Source organism: Mercenaria mercenaria, chromosome 6 (genome assembly GCF_021730395.1).
Source record: "Mercenaria mercenaria strain notata chromosome 6, MADL_Memer_1, whole genome shotgun sequence".
Lineage (NCBI taxonomy): Eukaryota > Metazoa > Mollusca > Bivalvia > Venerida > Veneridae > Mercenaria > Mercenaria mercenaria.
This window is the reverse complement of record NC_069366.1, coordinates 77,658,175-77,684,746: the sequence shown is the minus strand read 5'-3', so window position 1 is coordinate 77,684,746 and position 26,572 is coordinate 77,658,175. Positions and strand designations below refer to the sequence as shown.

The following is a 26,572-nucleotide window of genomic DNA, read 5'->3' as shown; positions in this document are numbered from 1 at the left end:
GTAGTTTTCACAGAAACCAATGCTTTTGTATTGTTTTAGGCAGCTTTCGTTAAGGTAATTACTACCGAATACACCAAAATGGTTATAATCATATAATTCAATAAAAACTAGGTAGTTTTCAAAGAGATCGAAATTTAGTGGCATTGCTAATTGTAGGCAGAGAATGCTTTAAGGTTGAAACCTTAATCCCGTTCGGCGGCGGATACATGTAATTGAATTTGTTATAAATAGATTTAAAGATTGAAACTGTACCAATATCTTTGAATAAAAAAAACACAGCCACAAGATGTACTTATCAGTATCATTACCATTCTGTTATAAACCCCCGCTTCTGGTTTATCTTTCCTATTTGAACATTCATCTTTCCTGCAACCCAAGTCTGAAGAAAACTTGCCGAAAATATGAACGTGTTTGTAAGAATCTGACAACGGAAAGTGCTGATGGTTACGTTACATGGATTATTATGATCATCATGCGTGAAGAACACTAGCTGTGTCACTACTTGTCTTTTTTGATCAAGTTCGACGACTTTTTTACAATATAAAGAAATGTATAAAATCAAATCAGATGTATACCTGTTGTTGTCGAGAATCTTCTTTCATGAAAGCCAAATTTTATGTCATATAAAAAGGTTTCGAACCCTCGACCTCCGTGTTGAGCGGTAGACACTACTAGACCACCTTTCTTCTCGTCATTACGTAAGTCAACATATAAAATGTGCATTTTTAATGGTTATAAGTATCCTTCATGCGGTGAACTTTTCTGCGTTATATACTTACGGCAGAAATTGTTATCAGTTGCACGATACAGGATATTATGAAAGGACGAAATGTTTTCTCTGGGAACAAAAAGTAAGTAATATGTTGTTTAGTTCTTCTTTGTATATTTTTGTTTGTTGATATTGATCTGGATAAAAAAAAGGTTCCGTATAGTGAGGTCTTTGTAGAACTCGTTAATAATCATTTAGAATAGTTCTGCTCTTTTAAGATGAACCTTCGTTCATGTCAGTGCTAGAGTCAGGTTGTATGTTACTGGTTGTGTTCTATATTTCTAAAGGATATTATTGTGTATCAGTATTTTACAATTACACATGTATATAAACTTCAAAACTGTTTGAGGGTACGTTTGTACTGTTTAAACTGTTTAAAATAGTTTATTGGTACTTAAGAAACTATTCAATCATATTTACCCTTGTTGTACAGATCTAGTCTAAATATGTAACTTTGAAATATTTGATATTAATATATAGTATTCTTTAAATGCTGAATACTAAATATCTATTTTTCAGAGGTCATTTCTTTTATTTCCATCGCTGCAACGTTGCTACTAAGGTAAGAAAATGCTGAGCAAAAATTTGCTTTTAATATGATTAAATTTGAAACAGCATACTTGTTTGACAATTCATACGGAAGCAATTATGCAACAGTAAAGATATCTAATCGTGTATTTGTTTGATTGATTAGTAAATGTGGTTTAAGCACCACTTCAACTGGCATGTTACCGTTATTATCATCGTTTTATAGAAGAAAGTTAAAATTATCTCATCAAATATCTCCAGATTATCACGAAATGTTAAAATTTTCCAGCTTCCCACAAGTATCGTGGGAAACTGACTTGCTCGCTGTTCGCAGACTTCAGAAATATGACCTGAAGGTCGGACCAAAACATCAGTAAATAAACAGAAGACAAAAATAAAGTTGTTACTTTTTTTGTTATAAATAAATAAATTTCTTTTTAAACACCCTGGTTATTTTTGTTGTTTTTTAAACTCTTACATATATCTTGTTTTCGAAAAAGCAATGTTTTCTTTTGTGATACTTAAGCGTTGCAGTTGTTTACTGGTGCACACTTGCTTAATTTTGGAATTCACGCTGTTGAATGCATGCTGAAGTCGATTACAAGAAAGTTTCCTGATTTTCATTAAAAGATTTTTCTGTTTTTTATTCTTCTTAAAATGTCCGATTTTAATAAATGATACCTTGTTGCAAAGGGCAAGCCAGTACCTAGAGAAAACCGGCCAAGTCAGGTTCGAACCCGGTCGGCTAGGGGTCAAGGTCATAGGACAAAGTCCGGTAATATTCTTAAAATATGAACTTTTCAGAGCTGTCAAGGCAGTCATGAAAACTCAAACACTATCTTCACTGAGTCCAGCGATACCATTGGAGGAATTCTCATGGCTCCCTGGGTCGGGCCAGCTTAGTCTTGGCCAGCGCCCTGTAGCACGACATTCAACTTTTTTTTCGAATGTCGCACACGGAACGACAATCAATTTTTGTTTGTCAAAGTTCGAGTGTCGTATGTCCCATGTCGTTTTTTTTTTGCACGACATTCATTTTTTTTTAATTTTGTATTCAAATGTCGTTTTTTGCACGACATTGAACTTTTTTACAAATGTCGTATGTCGTATGTCACGTTATAAACGACATTCAAATTTTGTGTGTCAAAGTTCGAATGTCGTATATCTAATGTGGTTTTGTAAATTTTTTTCGTATGTCGTATATCGCGCAATGAACGACATCCAAATATTTGGGTGTTAAAGTTCGAAATTCAATGTAGTATGTCCAATGTCGTTTTATGCGCGACATTCAATTTTTTTTTCGAATATCGTAGGTCGTATGTCGAGCACTGAAAGATATTCAAATTTTGTGTGTCAAAGTTTGAATGTCGTATCTCTAATGTCGTTTTTTAAAGGACATTCAAATTTTTTTCAAATGTCGTATGTCGTAAGTCGCGCACTGAACGACATTCAAGTTTTTGCTTGTCAAAGTTTGAATGTCCTACAGATCAGCTCACGCGGAAAACCCACTTTCCGTTTTTCCTCGAAGGAAAAATCTTGCATAGCGATGAATTCCTCCGAGTACTGCCTAATTCTGACTCGGAGTACCGACTGTTATAGTTTTATTACTTTAGCGGAATTTCGTCGAGTCACTCCGAGAAATTACTTGACGGAACTCCGAGTCGAAATTATACAGGTAACACTATAATGATTTCCGGTATTTTATGGCTACTCCGCGCGACTCCGAGTCTGTAATAAACAATAAATCGGTCATTTCGAGTGCCGCGAGATTATTTGACGAAACTTCGAGGCAGTATATCCTAACTTGGACGGATTGTTTTTATATAAATAGCTTGTTCTTTTAATTGGATGTATGAAACTGTTGTGAATTTTGATATTGAAATAGTTTCTGACCATGCGAATTAGATTAAGAAGTATATTTATGTATAATAAACTAAATTATTAATCATACGAAATTAAACAAGCTTTCAAATCACCGCCGTTAAAGGCAAGTGATTTGTTAAATTTTGATATTTAAATATTTTCTGTCTTTGCAAATTGAATTTAGGAAAAAAGACGTGTAATAATTTATGCACTAAATTAAGAATAATTTATAAATAGATAAACTTTAAAATAACACCCGCTAAAAGTAAATTGTTAAGTATGATATTGAAATACATGCGAATTAGATTTAGAAGTAAGTTTATGTAGAACGGACTAAATCATTAATCATATATAATTAAACAAATTTCCAAATGAGCGCCGTTAAAGGAAACTGCTTTGTTAAATTTTGATATAGAAATAATTTCTGACTTTGCGAATTGTAATTTGGAAATAAAGTCATGAAAATGCACTAAATAATGAATAATTTATAACTAGATAAACTTTAAAAATGCGCCCGCTAGAAAAGTAAGTCGTTAAGTATTAAGAATTATATAAAACAAAACAAAATTTCAAATAACTGCCATTAAAAAATAGTGATTTGTTAAATATTATATTGAAATAGTTTCTGACAGTGCAAATTAGATTTAGAAATAAACTGATGTAAAATGGACTAAATTAGAAACTATATAAAACTAGATAAACGTTAAAATAATTGCCGTGAAAGAAAAGTGACCTTTATTAATTAATGAAAATTATAGGAGAAATGATTAATTTTCATTATGAAAATGGTCTTTTTTTTAATGTATTTATTTGGAAGGAATTATAAATAGGATAAAACAATACTACTGCCGTATCCACTCAAAAGTGATGAAATATCATAAGTAAACAGAAAAATATGGTTTATTTTAAAGTAAGATAAAAAAATACTACAGTATTATTTTTATTTACAAATACTCTATTATTTCGTTTATCACTAAGTAAAATATAATCACCCTGCTCCGAGTAATCTGAAATCTGTCCTCAAAGTTACTCGAAGGCCCTTTTAAATTTGTATAGGTAATTAATTATTCGTCTCGGAGTCACTCGAAGGAATTCCTTCAAGTGACTCGGAAACAAAAGAAACCAAGACAGGTGTGTATTCCGCCAATTGGATTTCATCTCGAGTCACTTCGAGGATTTCCTTCGAGTGACTTCGCATAAATCCTCGGAGTCAGATAGCGAAATTCCTTGACGGAAAATGGCTGACACGAAGAAACTTGAGTCGGAAACTTGGTACTCGCTTTGGCCATCCTCCGAGGATCGAGTAGAATTGGCTTTCCGCGTGAGCTGATCTGTATGTCCAATGTTGTTTCTTGCACGACATTCATTTTTTTTTTCAAATATCATATGTCGTATGTCGCGCACTGAACGACATTTAAATTTTGTGTGTCAAAGTTCAAATGTCGTATGTGCTATGTCGTTTTCTGCACGACATTCAATTATTTTCGAATGTCGTTTGTTGTATGTCGCGTACTGAACGACATTCAAGTTTTGTTTGTCTAAGTTCGAATGTCGTATGTCCAATGTCGTTTTTGGACGACATTCACTTTTTTCGAACGTCGTAAGTCGCGCACTGAAGGACATTCAAATTTTCTTTGTCAATGTCGTATGTCGTATGTCCAATGTTGTTTTATGCACGACATTCAACTTGTTTCGAATGTCGTATGTCGCGTAATGAACGACATTTATGTTTTTTTTAATGTCGTTACTCGTATGTCGTTTATTTAGCCAACATCACAAAGCTGGCAATACTAACAGTGGCGCAACGATACAAATATTCATATCAAAAGGCTAGTGTAACTTTTCGGTTATTATCAATCTGTGTAGAGCCTGCCTATTTTCAAACAAAAATCAGCTTTAATTGCAAACAGCTGTCAATGATAAAGCCTGTAGTTTGAGCGAAAAATATACAGGTAAAAAAATGTACATATACTTATTTGTCATAATATTCATATAAATAAAATTTAAGAAAAAACCTGAAACAAAATCTATTACTTCAGAGTACAATTAACGGAAAGTTCACCATCGCATGAAACATCGCAGAATTTACAAGACACACAGACTAACACAACTAGTTCTGATGGTAAGTCAGTTGCACAAACGATGGTATTGCACATTATATTGTAAGGATAACGCATGCATTACGTTAGAACTTTTGCAGACTCTATAAGAATTAGATTGTGGACGAGCATGAGACACGGCATCCGCTAATAACAAACAGAAAATAAATACTAAGTATGTGATAACGCTATTCTAGACTGTACGACATTTTACAGCTGTAAACGACCTGTATTTTCGTTCAAATTTACAGTAAAAAATATTTCAAATTTACATCTTTAGATTTTTTATAACACCATCAATTTTACAGATATAGATTACAATTCACAGCTGTAAAACGACTGTACAACAGTTCGAATTATGCAAATGAGATATAGCTGTTAAAAACTTACAGCTGTTAAAATGAAAATAGTTACAGCTGTAAAAATGCCTCAACAGCTGTAGAAATATTACAGGTGTTGAAAAAAAGAGGACATTATTTCAAGGGACGAAAACACAGGTACAAAAAGTTTTAAAATAGAAAAAAGTGAAAACTTCACAGGTCGCCCAACACGACAAAAACGAAAATGTTGCAGGATCGGTTTGATTGAGCCTGTTCATGAATTGTAATTCTCTTATAAAGTGTAGCAATTACTACAAAAATGGCAAAATCAGTAATGTATATTTCTTTTTTTCAAAATTCAAGATTAGAACATAAAGTAGAAACTAGACATCAGATCGTGTTTATAAAACTGTCTTTGTTACAAAAACTTGTAAGTGTTAACCCTTTGTCGAATAAGGAGGGATATATGGATATATTGCTTTGAAGATGCCGGTCGGTCGGTATGTCGGTCGGTATGTCGGTCGGTATGCAGACCAATCGGTTTAACGGATGATAACTCAAAAACTCTTAAGCCTAGGACCATGAAAGTTAATAGAAAGGTTGGTAATGAGCAGTAGATGACCCTTTTGATTCTGAGAGTAGTGCGTTAAAGGTCAAGGTCACAGTGACCCAGAACATTTAAACCATTTCCGGACGATAACTTGAGTACGCACGAAAAATAATAGGCAGGTTGATCATGATCATCAATCGATCACTATTGATTTTGAGATCAGTAAGTCAAAGGTCATGGTCACAGTCATCCGGAACAGTTAAACAGTTTCCGGATTATAACATGAGAACGTTTGAGGCTAGGATCACGAAACTTGATATCAAGTTTGATAATGACCAGCAAATGACTTTTATTGATTTTGAAGTTATTAGTTTTAAGTTCAAGGAGCGCATTGACCTCGAACAGACAGTTAAACCACATCCGGATGATAGCTTGAGATCGCTTTGGCTTACGATCACGAAACTTATTATGCAGGTTGATTATGACCAACAAATGAACCTTATTGATTTTGAGTTCGGTATGTCAAAGGTTAAAGTCACAGTGATCCGGAACAGTTAAACCATTTCCGGACAATAACATGAGAACGTTTGAGGCTAGGATCACGAAACTTGATATCAAGGTTGATCATTACCAGCAAATGACTTCTTTTGAGTTTAAAGCTATTTGGTCAAAGTTCAAGGTCACAGTGACCTGGAAAAGTTAAACATATCCGGACGATAGCTTGAGAACGCTTTGGCCTAGAATCACGAAACTTAATAGGGAGTTTGATCATGACCAGAGTGAACCTTATTGTTTTTAAAGTCAGTAGGTCAAGGTCAAGGTCACAATGACCCGTGACATTTAAACCGTTTCCGGACGATAACCAAACATGATAGAGAGGTTGGCCATGACCAGCAGATGGCCCTGTTGATTCAGGGGTCAGTAGGTCAAAGGTCAAGGTCACACTAACCCAGATTAGTAGAATGATTTTTGCCAGATAACTAAAGAATGCTTTGGTTTAAGATCACATTTTATACAGAGGTCACTTATGACTGGTAAATGACCCATACATACTGACTTGAGGTCTGTACGCCAAACGTACAGTGCACAGTGACAAAATAATTTCTATTTTTGAATGCATTAAGGTGGATATTTCGTGTTTAACGAGTTCTTGTTTCTTCTGAACTTATCAGTTTCAAATACAGTTTAAAAATTTAATGAATGTACTTATACACGTCTTTTAACAACTATAATAGATAATTAAGCAGTTACGCTTACTCCACTAGGGTTAAAATTCCAAAATCTTAGAAGATTTGTGTGTCTCTGTAAACTTCAATTTTATACCGAAATACATTTAAAGAGAATTCCTATAGTTTTTTTCCTTTCATAGATTTTTTTTTCAAATTCATATATATGACAGGAAAATTTATCCTGAAAGCAAAGAACAAATAAAATCAGTGGGTGACCAGGCTTGTTTATGCAAAAAATTGTTTTGAACACACCCTCTGTTTCTGAAACTTCTAGAGGTTTTTCAACATCTTCAGAATTTTAAAAAATATGCATCAGGACAGCTCTTTTAACAGATTTTGTTATATACTTTTTTATATCATAGCCATGTTTGTTTTACTATACCATTACAATAATTGATAAAAGAGTTTTTGTTTCATGTTCACTTTTGTAAACTTTTTTCAATGATAATTTCTCATGGTAAAGAATATTGTTTTTAAATTTTGAAAAAATACTGTTTCATAGATTTTTTCCTGTTTTCCTTTCATATAGATAATTGTATCGTGAACATAAAAAATGCCAAAAATGTATGGGTCACCAGGATAACTTGTATGTTAAGACCGTTTCAATACAACACCTGTTCAGACGAAAAATGGCGCTAACCTGACCAATTTGATTATATCTGCTGGAAGTTAAAAAATAAGTTAAAACAGTTGAATACTAAATGATCTGAAAGGAGATACTGTTCTAACAATACAAAGTTAATTGTTAAACATATTATGAACAATACTATCTTTGCACTAAAATGCGCTGTCTAAACATAGCCACAAATGGCAAGTTGCATCATACATGTCAGGGATGATATATGCCAATACAATAAAAAAAAAAAAGAAAACAGTATCAACATTTGATTACAGATAAAACTTACTGAAAAATGTTATTTTATTCAAGATACTTCATATTTAAGATTGTCTGTCACATTTTTCAACAAATGTTGACTTCACTTCAATTTTCCGTAGATAGCGTCGGCTACGCAGAAAGATGCACTTAAAAAACTTTAGAAATTCTCTTTAAAATTACTGACAATACTGTTTCCCTTCAAAAATGTTACAGATGTAATTTTAAGACATATTACAGCTGTTACTTTCAACTGTGAATTTTACAGCTGTATTTTTGATACTTGCACGTTTTACACTGGTAATTTTCAACTGTTTTCTAGTCATTTTCCACTTACAGGTATTTTACAGCTGTAATTTCAAAATAAAGGACTTTTTCAGGCGTTTTGACAGTTTCTACTGTTGTAAATCAGTTGTTAATTTCTTAAAGGAACAGAAAGGAGTTAAAATATGTTGCTGGTAAGCATTCATTTCCTATCCGTCTTGATTTCACTATGTGTAATAGGACAACGGTTTTAAGGTAGTTCTGCACGTTTGGCTCGAAATGTTTTACAATGTAGAATTTGATAAAACTCTGATTTTTCAAAACTTCAGATTATACCTAGGAAATCTTCAGCAAATAAAAAAGAGAGGGTCGTGTGCTTGATTTTTTGCTAGAGTGATTTGAAAAAAAATGGACCTCACGCAATTTTTCATAATGGAAGCCTATGGGAAAATTGCAACTTTCATAACATTTTCGCAAATAGGAATTTTCCTACAATGTAGATTTTCATGAAACTTCTCACGGTTGTAAATAAACAAATGGCCTATAATCTGGTGAAGTAAAATGTATATATCCGTGTGCTTATTTTTGAGATATTTGACCATGATTAAAGTGAACCGACTATTCCACACTAATTCTAAGACGTTATTTTGAATTATTTAGCATCATTTATGTTTTAATATCCTATTTTGACTTTAGAAATATAGTAAAAGTGCCATTTTAATACATTTACTCACAGGTTGTCATTAATTCATAAAATGATTTTCATTTCCGTACGCCGATTCCAGGCTTTATTCTACGTTTTCCGGATAAATGACGTAACGCCATTACTTCCGGTATATCAAACGTGCAGAACTACCTTAATGTTATTTCCCTTTCAGAAGCTACCATTATACATTGTATAATCGTCGGTTCGTCTTTGATCATATGTCTTTCTAGTCATCGGTCGGTTTGACTGAAATCCCGACAAATTGAAGAAGGACAGAAAGTCATCAAAGACCTACTCAATAGGGTTACGTGGGTTCAGAAAACAACGAGTCGGTAATGATATAATATACAACATGAATTTGTTAAATAAAGCAGTCAAACAACTCCGTAATTGTTACTGTAATACAACACCTTTTGTGAAGAAAGCTGAAAGCTAAATTAAATCGCTCTTGAGCCCGCTTTCTATGACGAAACAATACTAGTTCCATAGGTAGTCATACAAGGCCGTGAAACAAATGATTTTGAACTCACATCTTCCCAGTTCGTTATCTTTCCGACATAACAATCCCACAAGACGAGGACGGATGGCTCATATATGTACAAAGATAATAAAACATGCTCATAATATAATATCTTTAGGACGTGTTTCAGATTTTTCCTTTTATATGTCTTCAAAACTATCATATTATTGTAGGGGATGCTTGCAGTTCAAATCCATGTTTACACGGGACATGTTTTGGAAATGGGACAGAATACCATTGCTTTTGTCTTTCTGGATTCACTGGGACGAATTGTGAAACAAGTTAGTAAAGTAACATTAAAATGATGCTTGATTAATGAAGGACCCATTTTATGTTTGTTTGTTTGTTTGTTTTGGGTTTAACGCCGTTTTTCAACAGTATTTCAGTCATGTAACGGCGGGCAGTTAACCTAACCAGTGTTCCTGGATTCTGTACCAGTACAAACCTGTTCTCCGCAAGTAACTGCCAACTTCCCCACATGAATTATCAGAGGTGGAGGACGAATGATTTCAGACACAATGTCTTTTATCAAATCGTCACGGAGAACATACGCCCCGCCCGGGGATCGAACTCGTGACCCCGTGATCCGTAGACCAACGCTCTCCCTACTGAGCTAAGCGGGCGGGCTAGGACCCATTTTAATTTCAGATATATTTGTATTGCTTAAAGATAACAGACGCACTAAACAATGTGTATCTCATCATAGAGATAACTTACTGCACAACCATGTATAAACGCAAAAGCGCAGAATAAGCAAACACATCTTTTTGAAATGCAAATTGTGTTCACAAATCACATCCATTGTCTGAGGGACAAACAATGATACTAACTGGCTACTGTGTGTTTTTGCTAGGCAATATTTCAAATTTGAATATTTTGTCTGACATTATTTTGTTACAAATTTGGTTAAGCTTTCTTAAAACATTTTTTGTTTTGTTTGTTATTTCAGCTCTTGATGCATGTAGCACTAATCCCTGTCTGAGGGGTATATGCCTCCATCACCGTGCAGACTATTATTGTGTTTGTCCCTCGGGGTACACTGGTAAAAACTGTGATGCAAGTAAGCACAATATACAACATCAAATAATGATTATAATGTTTCAGATGTATGTTGTTCTTTTTTACAGCAGGCTTTGGTATAAGTTTTCAATTAAGCACAAAACCTCTTTATAACAACAACAGTTTCCACATTCTGAAACTAACTTTGTACTAATCTTTCAGAATAGTGTCTAGTAACTGTCATAGAAAATACTCAATGTTTTTCTTGGGGAAGCGGAATCCATATTTTTCACGTATCCGTGACCTCAAAATGAAGAGGTCTACACTTTTTCCTCCCTCAGATTGTCTATCCAGTCTTTTTAATTACATAAACCCTATCAGCTCATTTGCCTCTTTAATATCTTTTCAGAATGCCAGCACTGCGAATAAAAAACTAAAAGACATATCGAAAATTAAAAAAGATACTTGCAACTATTTTCTGGCTATTTGCGATTTAAAGTTGACAATAATGTAGTCTGACATAAGTTATAAAAAGTAGAATAAACAAAAATATGTACCTACGTACCAGGTTACTTTATAGTATTATTTTGATATCTATAATGTTATACAGGAAGTTAACTAGTTTGAATATAAAAAAGTTAAGCAGTCGGATTTCCTTTCAATTTCACTTATTTGTTGTACACTTGTCAAGTCTTCTTTGACCGCACTGACTAGTTGTTTGATAATAACTTTTTCATTTTGAATAAGCAGTTTTGAAATACCACACACATTTAGAAAGATATACTGATCATTACATCAAAATGAAGTAATGACATATAATTCCATTGAAAAAAATAATACCTCAGCTAAACTGCAAATTGATAAATAATTTGCATCTCCTTAAGTAAATCGTTCCCAACACAAATAACTAGAGGGATCTTAATCATATCTGACAAACTGCATTTTGGAAAAGGTTAGTAAGTCAAAATATTTTTGAATGAAAGGAAACTCATCCTTAGACAATTTTGAAAAGCTAAATAAAATGAACATTTGTGTCTACTCGGAGAGTATTTCTGTAGAATTTCGCTTCGTTTGTTATTTCTGTGTTAAATTCTCGCGAACCAGTTTCTACGAAATTGGAATCTTAATCATCAAATTTATGTTGCTAACATTGTCAGTGTTTGCACTTCCTTTTAGATAATTTGATTCAGCTGTTAAAGTATAAGCATCAATTTCAGTTTTTTAAATTTTCATGTTTACTCAGATATATATCAAAAAAGTTTCTGACTAAGCAGAAATAAGAATATATTTCTTTTATCCTCTTAAGGACGTGATATCACCTGCACTCTGAAACAAATACAGTTTCCCCTCTAATTATGTCCAAACCATATGGTTGTAATTAACTTATCAGACTCGTACATTGACCTCACGGATAATGTAACAAACATAATTGATCTACAAACACTGCTGAAATCAAAGCTCTTCGAGAACATCTTTACAAAACGATTGCAATCTATTTCTTCTGGCGAATATTATAAGTTACACTGCTTGTTGATGACAGAGTGCGGGATATACGCTGTCGATGACATCTATATCAGGCAAGAGCGAAGAATACAGGTCTTTTACAGCTATAAAATTTCGTACAAGATGTGAATGATAATTATTGCACTAAATCTAAACCAATAAAATACTGCACAGAATTTGTTTTCAGTTGTAGATTTTTAGCTCGACTATTCCAAGAATAGGTAGAGCTATTGCACTCGCCCGTGCGTCGGCGTCCACGTCCCGATTTGGTTAAGTTTTTGGTTATTTAAGTTTGTATCTCAGTAACCACTTGTGGAAATGGATTGAAACTTCACACACTTTTTCACTGTGATAAACTGACTTACAATGCACAGGCTCCATAACTTTATTCCGCTCTTTTACAAAATTATGCCCCTTTTTCGACTAAACATTTTTCTGGTAAAGGTTTTGTTCGTGGGCTGGTATTTCAATACCCACACATGGGAAAAGATTGAAACTTCATACACTTAGTCTAGTTAACTGTCATAATTTGACATGCACTATAAAGGTCCCATAATTTGCAAACTTATGCCCCTTTTTCGACTTTTTTTTTTTGCAGTTTTTGGGCAGGTTTTGGTAAAGTTTTTTATGCCAATTGGTATCGCAGTATCCACTAATGAGAATAGATTGAAACTTAACACTCTTGTTGACTGATATGACCTGACATGCATTGCATAGGTTTAATAACTCTACTTTGTATTTTTACAAAATTGTGCCCCTTTTTTCAACAGTTTTCGGTTAAATGTTATATGTAAGCTTATATCTCAATACCCATTAAAGGGATTGGATTGAAACTTCACTGTCATGATATGAGATGCAATGTCACGTTCCATAACTCTACTTTGCGTTTTTACAAAATTATGCCCCTTTACTGACTTAGTAGTTTTTATGCCCCCGAAGGGAGGCATATAGTTTTTGAACCGTCTGTCTGTCGGTCTGTCCGCAATTTTCGTGTCCGGTCCATATCTTTGTCATCCATGGATGGATTTTCAAATAACTTGGCATGAATGTGTACCACAGTAAGACGACGTGTCGCGCGCAAGACCCAGGTCCATAGCTCAAAGGTCAAGGTCACACTTAGACGTTAAAGGTCATATTTTATGATAGTGCATTCATAGGCGTGTCCGGTCCATATCTTTGTCATTCGTGGATGGATTTTATAATTTTTTGGGCATGAATGTGTACCACAGTAAGACGACGTGTCGCGCGCAAGACCCAGGTCTGAGCTCAAAGGTCAAGGTCACACTTAGACGTTAAAGGTCATATTTCATGATAGTGCATTGATGGGCGTGTCCGGTCCATATCTTTGTCATTCATGCATGGATTTTAAAATTATTGGGCATGAATGTGTACCACAGTAAGACGACGTGTCGCGCGCAAGACCCAGGTCCGTAGCTCAAAAGTCAATGTCACACTTAGACGTTAAAGGTCATATTTCATGATAGTGCAATGATGGGCATGTCCGGTCCATATCTTTGTCATTCATGCATGGATTTTTACTACGCATGAATGTGTGGCACAGTAAGACGACGTGTCGCGCGCAAGACCCAGGTCCGTAGGTCAAAGGTCCTAAACTCTAACATCGGCCATAACTATTCATTCAAAGTGCCATCGGGGGCATGTGTCATCCTATGGAGACAGCTCTTGTTGGTTAAGTTTTTGTATGTAAGCTTGTACTCAGTACCCACTTATCAGAATGGATTGAAACTTCACGCACTTGTCCATTGTTATAAGCTGATAAACACTGAGTGCAGGTTCCATAAAATAGAAAATGTGGAAACTTCACATAACCCTGTTTTGCATATTACAAAATGATGCCCCTTTTTCAACTTTTGTTTTCATTCATTTAACAAGGCTGTTGAATAGTCGAGCGTTGCTGCCTCTGACAGCTCTTGTTTGTTTACCCCTTTTTGCATATGGGAAATACGCCTTAAACTCGGCCTTAGTACAGAACACAATCCGTGCTTCATCTTTATTTTCATCCGTTTCTTCTTTGTTAGAATATCATCATAGTATGTCGATACATTTCAGCTATAAACGCATGCAAGTCTAATCCATGTGAGAGAGGTGTTTGTTACCACTATCATAAACAGTTCCGTTGTGTCTGCCCTCCAGGCTACTCTGGCAAACTCTGCGAAATAGGTAAGAATTGTTTAACTTGAATAGCTTAAGAATAGCTCAAAATAACTGTCGGTATTTGTATTCAATATGCCTCTTTGTATTTATAAGATAGTCAAGAATCTCCCAATATGACTGTCGTTCTTTTAAGGTAAGAATCGGTGAGCGTTTAGGTAAAAATCGTTCAATGTGACTGTCTATATTTTGTAAGGTAAGAATCGTTCAATGTGACTGTCTGTACTGAAGTAAAATAAGACTCGTTCAATGAAACTGTCTGAACTTTGTCTGTAAGATACGGTGTTCCGTTTGGACAATCGTGACTTCTTATTTAATACTAAACCGCGATGCACGATGGTACGATGACGAAAACGCGATGGCGCGATGGCACGATGGCACGATGATGAAACAACGACGGTACGATGGTGAAAACGCGATGACACGATGATGAAATCGCGATGGTGCGATGGTACGATGGTGAAATGTCGATGTAATATCGCGTTTTCATCATCGTACCATCGGGTTTTCACCATCGCACTATCGTGCCATCGCGTTTTCATCATCGTACCATCGTGCCATCGTTTTTTCATCATCGTACCATCGCGTTTTCACCATCGTACCATCGCGTTATCATCATCGTACCATCGTGGTTTCACCATCGTACCATCGCGTTTTCACCATCGTACGTAGTAAGATGAAAATCATTCAGTAAGACTGTCTATATCAGTGAGGTAAGAATCGTTTAGTGTGACCTTCGATATTTGTAAGTCTTAGGTTAGAATTATTCAAAGTGAATGAATGAATTTGTAAGGTCGGAATTGTTCAAAAGCGACTGTCGGTATTTGAATTGTGAGAATCGTTCAATATGATTGTCGGTGTTTACAAGGTTGAAAAGTAAAGGTAGGTAGAATCGTTCAACGTGACTGTGGTTAGGTCGTCAGAAATCGTTCAATATGGCCATCGATATTTGTAAGTTAGAAATCTTTCGGCATGATTGTTTGTATTTGTAAGACAGGAATTGTTCAATGTAAATGTCTGTATTTGTAATGTAGGCATCGTTCTATTTGACTGTCTGTATTTGTAAGGTGAGGTATTTCAATATGAATGTCGGTATTTGTAAGGTTGGAATCGTTCAATGTGATGTCTGTATTTCTATGGTTAGAATTGTTCAGTATGACTGTCTATTTTTGTAAAGCGATTATATTTCAATATGATTGTCAGTACTTGTAAAATAAGAATCGTTCAATGTGTGACTGTCTGTATTTTTAATATGAAAATATTTCCATATGACTGTCAGTATTTGTAAGATGAGAATCGTTCAACGTAACTGTCGGTATTTGTGAATCGTTCAATATGAATGTCGGTATATGCTAAGAATATATCAATATGACTGCCAATATTTGTAAGATGAAAATCGTTCAATTGACTGTCTGTATTTGTAGAGTGAGAATTGTTCGATATGTCTGTCTAATGTGAGAATATTCCAATACGACTGTCGGTGTTTGTAGAATGAGAATCATTCAGTGTTAATGTAAGTATTTGTAAATAAGTTGGATACATTTCAATGTAACTGTCAATATTTGTAAGATAAGAATCGTTCAATATGACCGTCTTATGTATTTGTAAGATGTGAATTGTTCAACATGACTGTCGGTATTTGTAAGATAAGAATCGTTCAACATGATATCTGTAAAATGTGAATCGTCAAATATGACTATCGGTATTTGTAAGATGTGAATTGTTCAATATGACTGTCAGTATTTGTAAAATAAGAATCGTTCAACATGATTGTCTGTATTTGTAAGATGTGAATCGTTCAACAAGACTGTCGGTATGTAGAAGATAAGAATTGTTCAGCATGACTGTCTGTGTATTTGTAAGATGTGAATCGTTCAACATGACTGTTGGTATGTGGAAGATAAGAATTGTTCAACATGACTGTCGGTATTTGTAAGATGTGAATCGTTCAACATGACTGTTGGTATGTGGAAGATAAGAATTGTTCAACATGACTGTCGGTATTTGTAAGATAAGAATAGTTCAACATGACTGTCTGTATTTGTAAGATGTGAATCGTTCAACAAGACTGTCGGTATGTAGAAGATAAGAATTGTTCAGCATGACTGTCTGTATTTGTAAGATGTGAATCGTTCAACATGACTGTCGGTATGTGGAAGATAAGAATTGTTCAACATGACTGTCGGTATTTGTAAGATAAGAATTCGTTCAACATGACTGTCTGTATTTGTAAGATGTGAATCGTTCAACATGACTGTCGGTATGTGGAAAATAAGAATTGTCTTACATGACTGTGGATGTTAGTAAGATAAGAATCGTTCAATATGACTGTCGGTATTTGTAAGATAAGAATTGTTCAATATGACCGTCTGTATTTGTAAGATGTGAATCGTTCAACAAGACTGTCGGTATTTGTTTGGTAGGAATCGTTCAACGAGACTGACGTTATTTGAAAAATTAGAATCATTCAATATTACTGTCTGTATGTAAGATGGTAATCATTCCGCATTGGTCTGTACTTGAAAGACGAGAATCGTTCAATGGAACAGTCCGTTCTTCTACGATGAAAATCGTTCAATATGACTTCTGGTATTTGAAAGGAGAAAATAAATTTGATTGCCGGCATTTGTAATGTTGGAATCATTCAGTGCTGGGCTACTCTGGCAAATTCTGCGACATAGGTAAAAACGTTTAAATTGACTGTCGATGTGTGCAAGATAAGAAAAGTTCAATATAACTGTCGGTGTTTGTCGGTCTTTGCAATGTGAGAATCGTTTAGTGTTGCTGTCTGTTTTAGAAGATTTGATTCCTTCAGTATGATTTTCGATATTTGTAAGGTAGGAATCGTTCAGTTCGAGTGTTGGTTTTTATAAGGTGAGAATTTGTCATTGTGACTGTCAGTATTTGTAAGGTCAGAATCATCCAAATTGAATATGACTGTTGGTGTTTGTAATGTTAGTATCTTTCACTGCTATTGTCGGTATTTGTAAGGTTAGTATCACTTAGTATAACTGCCAGTGTTTGTACGGTTAGAATTGTTCATTGTGATTGTCGCAGTTTGTCAGGTGAATAGTTCAATATTCAATATAATTGACTGTAGTTGTAAGATGAGAATAGAGTAATGTGATTGTCTGTATTTTAAAGTCGAGAATCGTTCAGTATAATTGTCTATATTTGTGAGATAGGAATCGTTAAATGTGACTGTCGGTTTCCGCGAGATGAAAGTTGGTTTATATGGCTGTCTGCTTTGAAAGTCGGTTTCGTTCAATGTGGCTGTCCGTATATCTATAATGAGAATCGTTCAGTAGAAGAGTTTGTACTTGTAAAGTAGGAATTGTTCAAATTGACTGTCGGTATTATGTAGTTTTACCAAATATTAAATATTTGTAAGGTAGAAATATTTCGATATTATTACTGACATTGTAACAAATACTAATGTGTGGTTTGATCGAACCGAGCCCGCAACATTTTCGTTTTTGTCGGGTTGAGCGACCTGTGAAGTTTCCACTTTTTCTATTTTAAGTCTAATTTCAACGTAAACACGTGTACCAGTTATTCTGATACAAACAAGCTCTTCCGGTTCCTATTAGATAAAACCTAATAGCTGATTTTTCAACGTCCTCACAAATTTTCACACATTCAGTAACCGTGATACAAATATTTATTACTTAATTAGCTTTAAGAAACAACCGAACCCATTTCAATGTTCATGTGCGCACAGGTAAAAACAGTCTGAATATTTATTATTTATTCCTTAATAGTCAATATCTAGTTTGCAAAATAGTTTTGTTATTTCAGACATCTTAGATCATTATATGCATCATAGTTGGGACGAGGGCTGTGTACTCAGTGATGTACTTATTCTTGGACCTTTTAGACCATTTAGTTCGTTTCATCCTTTTTCATAACATTTTCCATTTGCCCCGGTGCAATGGTATATGGGGTAGGTATGTTGCCTGAGAGGTGGCGCATGCCATAATTCTCATAAACAATGACCTGAGAAATTCTTCATGCATGTTTTTAAATGATTCCGTGCTACTTCACCAAAGTTGTAAATAATCATAAATAATCACGACGTGAAATAACTTCAACTTTAATTAAACTAGACATTTTGGGAACCATGTTGATACACTCCAGCGAAAAATTATCAGATCGTTGTCTAGGTATGTTGCAAAGTATTGTTCATAAATGTCATAATGACGCCATTTTCACCTAAAACATGAAAGGTTAGTGTTTTGATATATGCCGTTTAAGAAAAAAAATGAACATCTATCATTTCGGTAGCCTTTCCAATCACTTTGTATGTAACTGAAAATGTGATTGTCATTTGAAGAACATCAAGCGTAGATTTATTTTTTATTTTTTTATTTATTTATTTTTTTAGATATTAACGAATGTTTCTCACAGCCGTGTTTGAACGGAGGAATTTGTAATGATGAAATAGCAGGCTTCTCGTGCAATTGCTCATCAGGATTCACCGGAGATCATTGTGGGACAGGTTATTTCGTGTTAGATTATTATGAGATAAATCTGCATATTTTATTTTCATTGAATAAGAATACAATATTTGTTTTACCAACTACTCGATAAATAAGTCGTCTGTTACATATTTATAATTACATCCACATGCTATTGTGTACAGACAATTTTGGCCACACCTTCTAGGGAAATTCAAATTCAAATTATCTCCTGACATGCTAAATCTAAATCTTTTCTATAAGTCATCTTTGCAAAATAAAACAGAACAAGATTGACTTTTGAATAATATGTTGTAAAAATCACAATGCACAAATGTGCTAATTAAAAACATCTTTCTACTGATTTAAGATAATTTAAAAGAAGGATTCTCTATGTAGTTTAGTTTACTTGATTTTGTTGATTGATGAAAAGGGGCTCGGACTTTTTGATGCAATATAATATATATAATGGCCGTTAAATTCCGAAATAGGTCAAAATAAATTCTTAAAAAAAAATGTTGCTTAATCTGTTGCTTAATATGAATCCAATATTTCAGACATAGATGAATGTTCATCCAGCCCTTGCCTCAATGGTGGAGTATGTAAAGACGGAATAAACCGATATGTCTGCCAGTGTTCGACAGGGTATGGTGGAGACATTTGTCAAAAGGGTAGGTTTCTTTACCCAAAAGTACAGCTCATACATTGTTTATCAATATATTCATAAAATATTTGAAAGCCTTTTTGGAATTGTTGTGATCTCAAAAGTAACAACTTAAAATCTGAAAACTTATGATACTGACTCCGTGTTATGAAAATTAACAGAATTTACAGATAATTTATTTTTGGATTAATGTTATGTCAGTTAATACTTAAACTATCAGATAATCTTTTTCCAACCTTACTTCGCAGTGACTAACCCATGTAAATACAACCCTTGTGTCAGAGGCACGTGCTTTGCTCACTTGTCGCAATTCATCTGCGAGTGTCCTTCAAGATATACTGGAAAACTCTGTGACACTTCCAGTAAGTCTCTCAGTTTGATATTCTAAATGAACAATCTAATTCGTTCGAACTAAAACTATTTCATTTAAAGCAATAGGTGGAATAGTGGGCGGAAAATATAGAAACAATGTATTTTTCACGTTTATTTATATTATGCTAACTTAATAAGACGGCATTTCATATTTTTCTAACCTGACTAACGTATACCAGATTAGGTAGGCACCTTAGAATTGATAAATGACTTATTCCGCATGTCGTGTTTCAATTACTCACTGTTACCAGACTTGTTAGAAAAAAGTTCATGATTGGGCGATGTGTCATATGTGTTCTCGACTCTACGTACAGGCATCAAAAGGAACAATTAGCATATCAAAACGTTATTCAATAAAAGAGCATACTTTCTCTCCTTTTGTTGAATGGGGAGAACCGTGTCAAAAGTCTTGATTATGTTTTCTAAAGAACAGCTGGATTACCCTTTTTATAGAAAAATACTTTATCCGGAACTAATCCAGAAGACAATGAAAAAATGTTGTTGTTTGATCCATTTAAGGGATTTTCAATTTGCAGAAATTTCTTTGCTTTCCAGTTACTAGTATATTAAGATACAAATGTGATTTGTACATAAATGTAAATATCTACTGGCTTGTTGTAGGACCATTTTCAGTTTTTAAAATATCAATAATGTCAATTGCATGATTGGGCATACGAATTTGAAGAAGTCAATTGTGTGACAAAAACTGTGTTTTTCCATTATAATAACCACATTTTGACAAGAACAATTCAGAAAAAAATGCATTTTTGCATGAATGTTTTTTATTATGATGACTGAGATACATAAGAATAGCTCACCTAGGTACAAACGATCAGTTGTTGTGTTCATGTGGCGTCATTCGTCCAAACAGTTTTACGTCATGACTCAGCATTTACGGTCAAACATTTCACCTAAATAATTAGTGGATGACACTCAACTAAATTTGGCTAGAGAACTACGTTTTTTTTTAAAAAACAAAATTAAGGAGGTAGGTTACCTTAATATTTGTATGTGCGCATGTGCAACTGGAAGCTAACGTGACGATTTATGACGACGTTTACGACAAACTAAATGTGTTTGTATATCCATTTTACTGAAAACAAATCATGAACCTGTCTACGATCTGATGCTTTATGGTTTAATAATGCAGAAATAATGAATAAATTGCCGCAGAAACGCTTCAAAACAATGTTGCCTAAAAATGACGTTATTGACGTCATGACGTTACGTGTCAGCTACCGCGCAAAATAAATAGCTTTTATTTTGAAAGTACGTAATTCTGTGCATTTTCTTCATTTGAACTATTTACAAACAGCCATTATTTGCTGAAATATTTTTATGAGTCTTTTTCTCTGAATTGAAATCAATATTTTGCTTCTTCCATGTAGTTATATTGAAATGTTATGCGGAATGTAAGAAAATGGATGATGGTAACCAATGTAATTTTGAATATAGCTGGGTGAAAGGTTACTTGTTACGGCAATTTTCAAATAAAAATCTTTCAGTTTGATTTGAAATACCTATATTTCACTTTCCGTGATAGTTTGTTACATATATACTAAAACTAAGCTCTAAAATTGTTCAAATTTCAGTAGTAAAGTGTGGTTTCTTGAATTGAATTGATGTTACCATGGAAACGAAGCCCGTGACCTATATATCTAAATGTAAAATTCAAAAGCGTTGACATTGGTCTATTGAAGGAACACAGCTTCGGCTTTTTATTTTCATTACAACAATTGCAGCATGCTGAACGATTTTTTCCATGAAAAATGCCAGACGAAGGGTACTACTGTTAGTATTTTAAGCTGTGAAAATTATTTTAGTAAATGCAAATAACACGAAAATATAACTTACGTTAGGAATAATATGTTTTAAAGCCACATTAACAGGAAAAATAATTTTATTCAATATTTTTATAAGAAATTACGACAAAGAGCATGATATAAGCTATTTTAAACATCTCTGTTGCCTTGGTTACTTTAAACTTTAAGAAAAATATGGTACCATGTAAAGTGCTTGGTAGTTTGCTAATAATATTACCCAAATATTCCATGTTGGTCTTTACCAGAATTGCACTGAAGCCGTCGAAAACCCCGTTTTTTATACATAGTTGTTTAAAAATGAGAGAAAATGCGTTACCATGGAAACACGAGCCCCGCGACATATACATTTTAAGCTTATAATAGAAAGCTAACACGCATACAAGTAAAATTATCAATTATGCAGACTTCTATGGATATCAATGAAACTAAAATACACTGAAAAGTGTTAAATATCCGTATTTTCCTTCTTCTTTCAATATAAAATACCCTTGGAGGGTCCTGTTCTTCAAACCTGGATAAAAACTGAACTTGAAGGAACAGAGGTAAACCGAATTAAGATTGTAGCAGTTAAAACATCATATTACACGGAATACAAAAATTTGCTGCGGTTCAACTAATTTGAATTACCCTGGTAACAAGGTAACCTACCTCCTTAATAGAGATTTCCTTAAACTATTGCCGTTTGTTAAAACGACATCTTTGTCAGCATCACAGGACTGAATTTACCCAAATGAGCTGAAAGTTTCCACCAGTGACCTTTTAAGAAAGAAATAAATTTTCCACGTTAACTGTACTTTTGAATAACAAAAAGGCTGAATTATTTTTGGTCAGCGTTAAACACATATCATAAATTTGAAGCGATACAGACGACCCTCTGGTACTTGTTTAGCCTATCAGAAGACAAAGTGTTCAAGATGGGCTATAACGACCTCACACAGTACCACCATCGAACATCATATTGTTGTTTGATGAAACGTGGATGATTCTTGTATCTCACAGGAAAACAGTACCAGTAGCGGACAGTTATTCCGATTTGTAAAAAACAAGGCCACCAATGGGGTATATTGTATAAATAGAGAACTTTAAAGAAAATGTCTTTTCCGAAACTGCTGGCTTTATTTTTTTTTAGATAATATGACACAAATGATCTTTGGGCGGCCCGCTTCCAACAAAAATTCAAATTATTCTGATATGTTAAAAGCATGGCAGCCAGATGACATCGTCACTTTTCATGATTATAGCAGAAATTTCAAATCTGCCTTTCAAAACTGCTGACCGTCGTTTCAAATGATTTCGCAAACTCATTCTTGGATGACACTCCAACATTGTTCAAATCATTTTGATTTCGCCGCCAGAGTGGTGGTGGGGTTATGGGGGGGAGGGGGAGGGGGATGATCACTTTTTGCATATATGCGAAATAGTTCAAAATCGCCTTGACTGACCCACTGACAAGAATGTTTGACTTTGTCAAAATGCATGGCCATCAGAGCTTAAATGAGTAAAATGAGAAAAATATTCTCAGTCGAAATAAAGTATTAGTCCAATATTAAAAGCATTTCACAAAAAAGGGTTGAGTGACTCTCTTCCAAGAATAATCACATTATTTCATTTTCTAGTCGCCAGGGCAGATCACTTTTTCTATATGTATATGCACAAAAGATTCTTGGGTGACCTACTACCATAAATGTTAAAATTATTTCTGTTCTTTCGGAAACGTGACGATAGAGGGTTTAATTACTTTTATATCTTATATATCTTTCGCAAAATTTAAATTTTATTGTCAGTCCGATTTTAGAATTCAGTTAGATAAATGTTGTTCAGTTATAAGTAAGAGTGTTTAAATTATTCTGATTCGTCAAAAAACGAAACAGCAGACCACCAGCGTATAAAATAGAAATGATATCTTGGAGCGCTTAGTAAATGTAGTGGAAGATTTAAAAATCTTTTGTCAAAAACTTCTGGCTCAATTCTAAAATGAGGTTTCACTAACGTACATTTGGTGACCACTTATTTATGTTTTACATTTACATCTAAAATATTATATAAGTAAATATTCATCTTTTTACATTAACCTTTCAGTACAACTGATGCTCAACGGACCTAAGGAGATGTTTATCACGTTACAGGCTGGGAACATGTTAAACTTACAATGTAGTGTGTCTATGCCTGATAACAGGTACTATTCCTACCGTGCCTCTTTTGAATGGTCAAAGAGAAGACACTGTGGTGGATCCTTCAGCTCACATAGTCGTTTGTATTATATATTCATTTTTAACTTCATCAAATTTGTTTTAAAAGTAAAACAATAATTTATTACGTAAGGAATTACTAGTACGTAAGAAAATGCCCCATCTCCCATCCCCTGAAACAAAGTTTTGGAAAATTCAAAAGGTTGAATCAGTTGAAATACATTGATGCCTACTCTAATGAAACAGGTCATATGAAACAAACAAATTTTAATTAGATTTACCTAAACTGTTTTCGATTAACAATTTCGATTATACAAGAATTATAATCTTTTGCTGTAAAAAATTAAAAAAAAAACATAATAGGAAATCTTCTTTGGATTTTAATTACTTTTAACCCACTGTGCGAAAATTGCCTTTGCTTTCCAAGAATCATTTAATAGTGTTATCAACTTCTGACTGTGGGTTTCGTATTTTGTGATGCATGGCTCTTTTAGATTAAATTTTGGTGATGAAAGTCCAATTCTAGGTGTTTTTGTTTCTATAGTCATTCGGAAATGTTTTTTATGACTGTAATTAACATGTGTTTGCTTTCTGCCACCTGTTAAAAATAGCTTAGACAATAGTATATAAATGGTCAGACATTCAGAATGCTGCCATTGCTTTTGCAATTTCCTAATATCGTTTCTTCTTGTAAATCCTACATACCCATTTTTAAGATAAGAACTTCTGTTTGTATATATATTCATGTTTACATTGGCGCTTATGTGTTATAGGGTTTTCTACTTGCTTTAACTTCTGCAATGCACTATATATGCTCATCATTAGATGTTAGTAGTATAAGAATTTCTTTGGGGTCAGAAGTGCGCATGAGCCAGAATGACCTCACAGCAGGTATGCGGTGGCCATTTTACATTCCATTTTTAGAACGACATCACAGTTTTGTTTCAGGAATGAGCTCACTATGATATATATGAGAGAAACGATCCTTAGGCATCTATTTTTAGAAGTTGACTCATATACCCTATCTCGGGCTTGTTCGCTGACATTGATGGTCAGGTCCTCGGCCCGAGACGGGGAAATGTAAAACATATCTATAAGACCTCATAAGGCTATTTGTATTATAAAGGATCATAGATTGATTTCATAAATGACAAATTGTGTTTCCTTTAGAAGTAAACTATATACATAATGATACAATATTTTTAATATGAAAAGATAAATGTACATGTATAAAATAAGTAAAATTTTAGATGAAATCATCATCTATTTACAGTATTTCGTTTTGAACTTGGTGAATGCTAAATGCAATGTTTATGAAGATTGTTCAATATTGTGATTCGTCGAAGAGTTTAGACTATTTCAAGCTATCAATTCTAAACTTTATGGAGTGAATTTTTGTTGTTTTCACAGTGGTAAAGAGGTCATAACTGGTATTAAAATTCACACTCAAATAAATGATGTAGTCTACCCAGTCTTGGTTGAACTGGAACTATATTTGAAAAAAATGAGAGAGAAGAAGTCATTAGACAAACATGAATCAGTCTCAAGTGTACCGTAAACTCAACTTTCTTCTCCAAATGAAAGATGCTACTATAACAATCAGTAAAACATGATCACCAATATGACCTCAGGTAATTTATATGTTATAGCTGAAAGAGTGGTCAATGGAGCAATAAATTCAGCAAGAAGACATGTTAAGCTACTTGAAAGGAAAAGATTCTGCTACGGTCTCTTGATTCTAAAAATGTGTTATTGACTAGAAAGAAAACATTATTAAGATCTTCCCATCTTTTTGACACTATGCTATATGAACTCCTGACGACCGACGGGCAAGGAAGATGCCAAATATCAGACAAATCTTAGCAGTAAGGACTTGCAAATCATACGTAAGAGCAACAGTCCCTCAAATTTTTGCATTCAGTTTCCGAAGTCTTGTTATGTTGTTATTTCGAGAGTCTTGCGTTAGAGACGCTTTGTTACCCGTAATAAGAAACATACTAGTAGAAAAAGAAACGAGATACAAGAAACTTCAATTCATAATATATAGCCCTGTAGCCAGTAATATGGCACAGTTAAAAACAAGGAAGAATATCCAACATGTAAAGCCACGTTCCAAAAAGCATCCTCCCAAAAGACACACACGAACAACACTCGCACACCACACACAAAATAAACACACAAGGACAAAACAAACAAATACAAGAACACGGTGTGGCACCGCCTTGAAACGGTCAGTGGCAAAATTTTTGATTTGCTAGAAATATTAAAAGGCCTATTTTTACACCAAAATGTGAACTAATTATAAAAACAAACAACACGAGTTATATCATACTGATTTTCACGTAAATATAATATTGATCATTATTTGTTTTCACGTCAATAACAACACAACCCTTCTCCGCATTCTCTGTTTACACTACCGGAAAAATTGCGCACAATGACGTAGCCGTGTGCAATGTGTATTTTAAGTCATATCAACAGTTTTTAGCTACTGCACGTAAATGTTGTTTTTTTTTTCAAGTGTTTTTATAATTCTGGTAGGGATCGGTAGTACAGGAGTGATCTCATATGATGAAAATATTAAAATAGTCTAAAATAATGCAACATGGTGTCTAAATTACACAATAAAACAACATGACAATAACATCTAAACATTAGCTCGCATGCTTAA

General features: G+C 34.0%; 1 protein-coding gene across 4 annotated transcripts in view; it reads left to right on the top strand.

Moving 5' to 3' along the window:
- Positions 1–738: 738 nt before the first annotated feature.
- The window catches only part of LOC123548466 (neurogenic locus Notch protein-like), a 38,903-nt gene continuing 13,069 nt past the window's right edge, over positions 739–26,572 (top strand). Inside the window, exons 1-10 of one of the 4 annotated variants that reach the window (XM_053546382.1) lie at positions 739–851; positions 1,289–1,331; positions 5,200–5,282; positions 9,896–10,003; positions 10,672–10,782; positions 14,295–14,405; positions 18,781–18,894; positions 19,411–19,524; positions 19,766–19,879; positions 23,792–23,962. In XM_053546382.1, coding sequence (XP_053402357.1) covers positions 830–851; positions 1,289–1,331; positions 5,200–5,282; positions 9,896–10,003; positions 10,672–10,782; positions 14,295–14,405; positions 18,781–18,894; positions 19,411–19,524; positions 19,766–19,879; positions 23,792–23,962 — 991 coding nt within the window. In that variant the 5' untranslated portion in view covers positions 739–829. The remainder of the gene's footprint in view (positions 852–1,288; positions 1,332–5,199; positions 5,283–9,895; positions 10,004–10,671; positions 10,783–14,294; positions 14,406–18,780; positions 18,895–19,410; positions 19,525–19,765; positions 19,880–23,791; positions 23,963–26,572) is intronic. The other 3 variants (XM_053546383.1, XM_053546384.1, XM_053546385.1) reach the window with 3 other exon arrangements.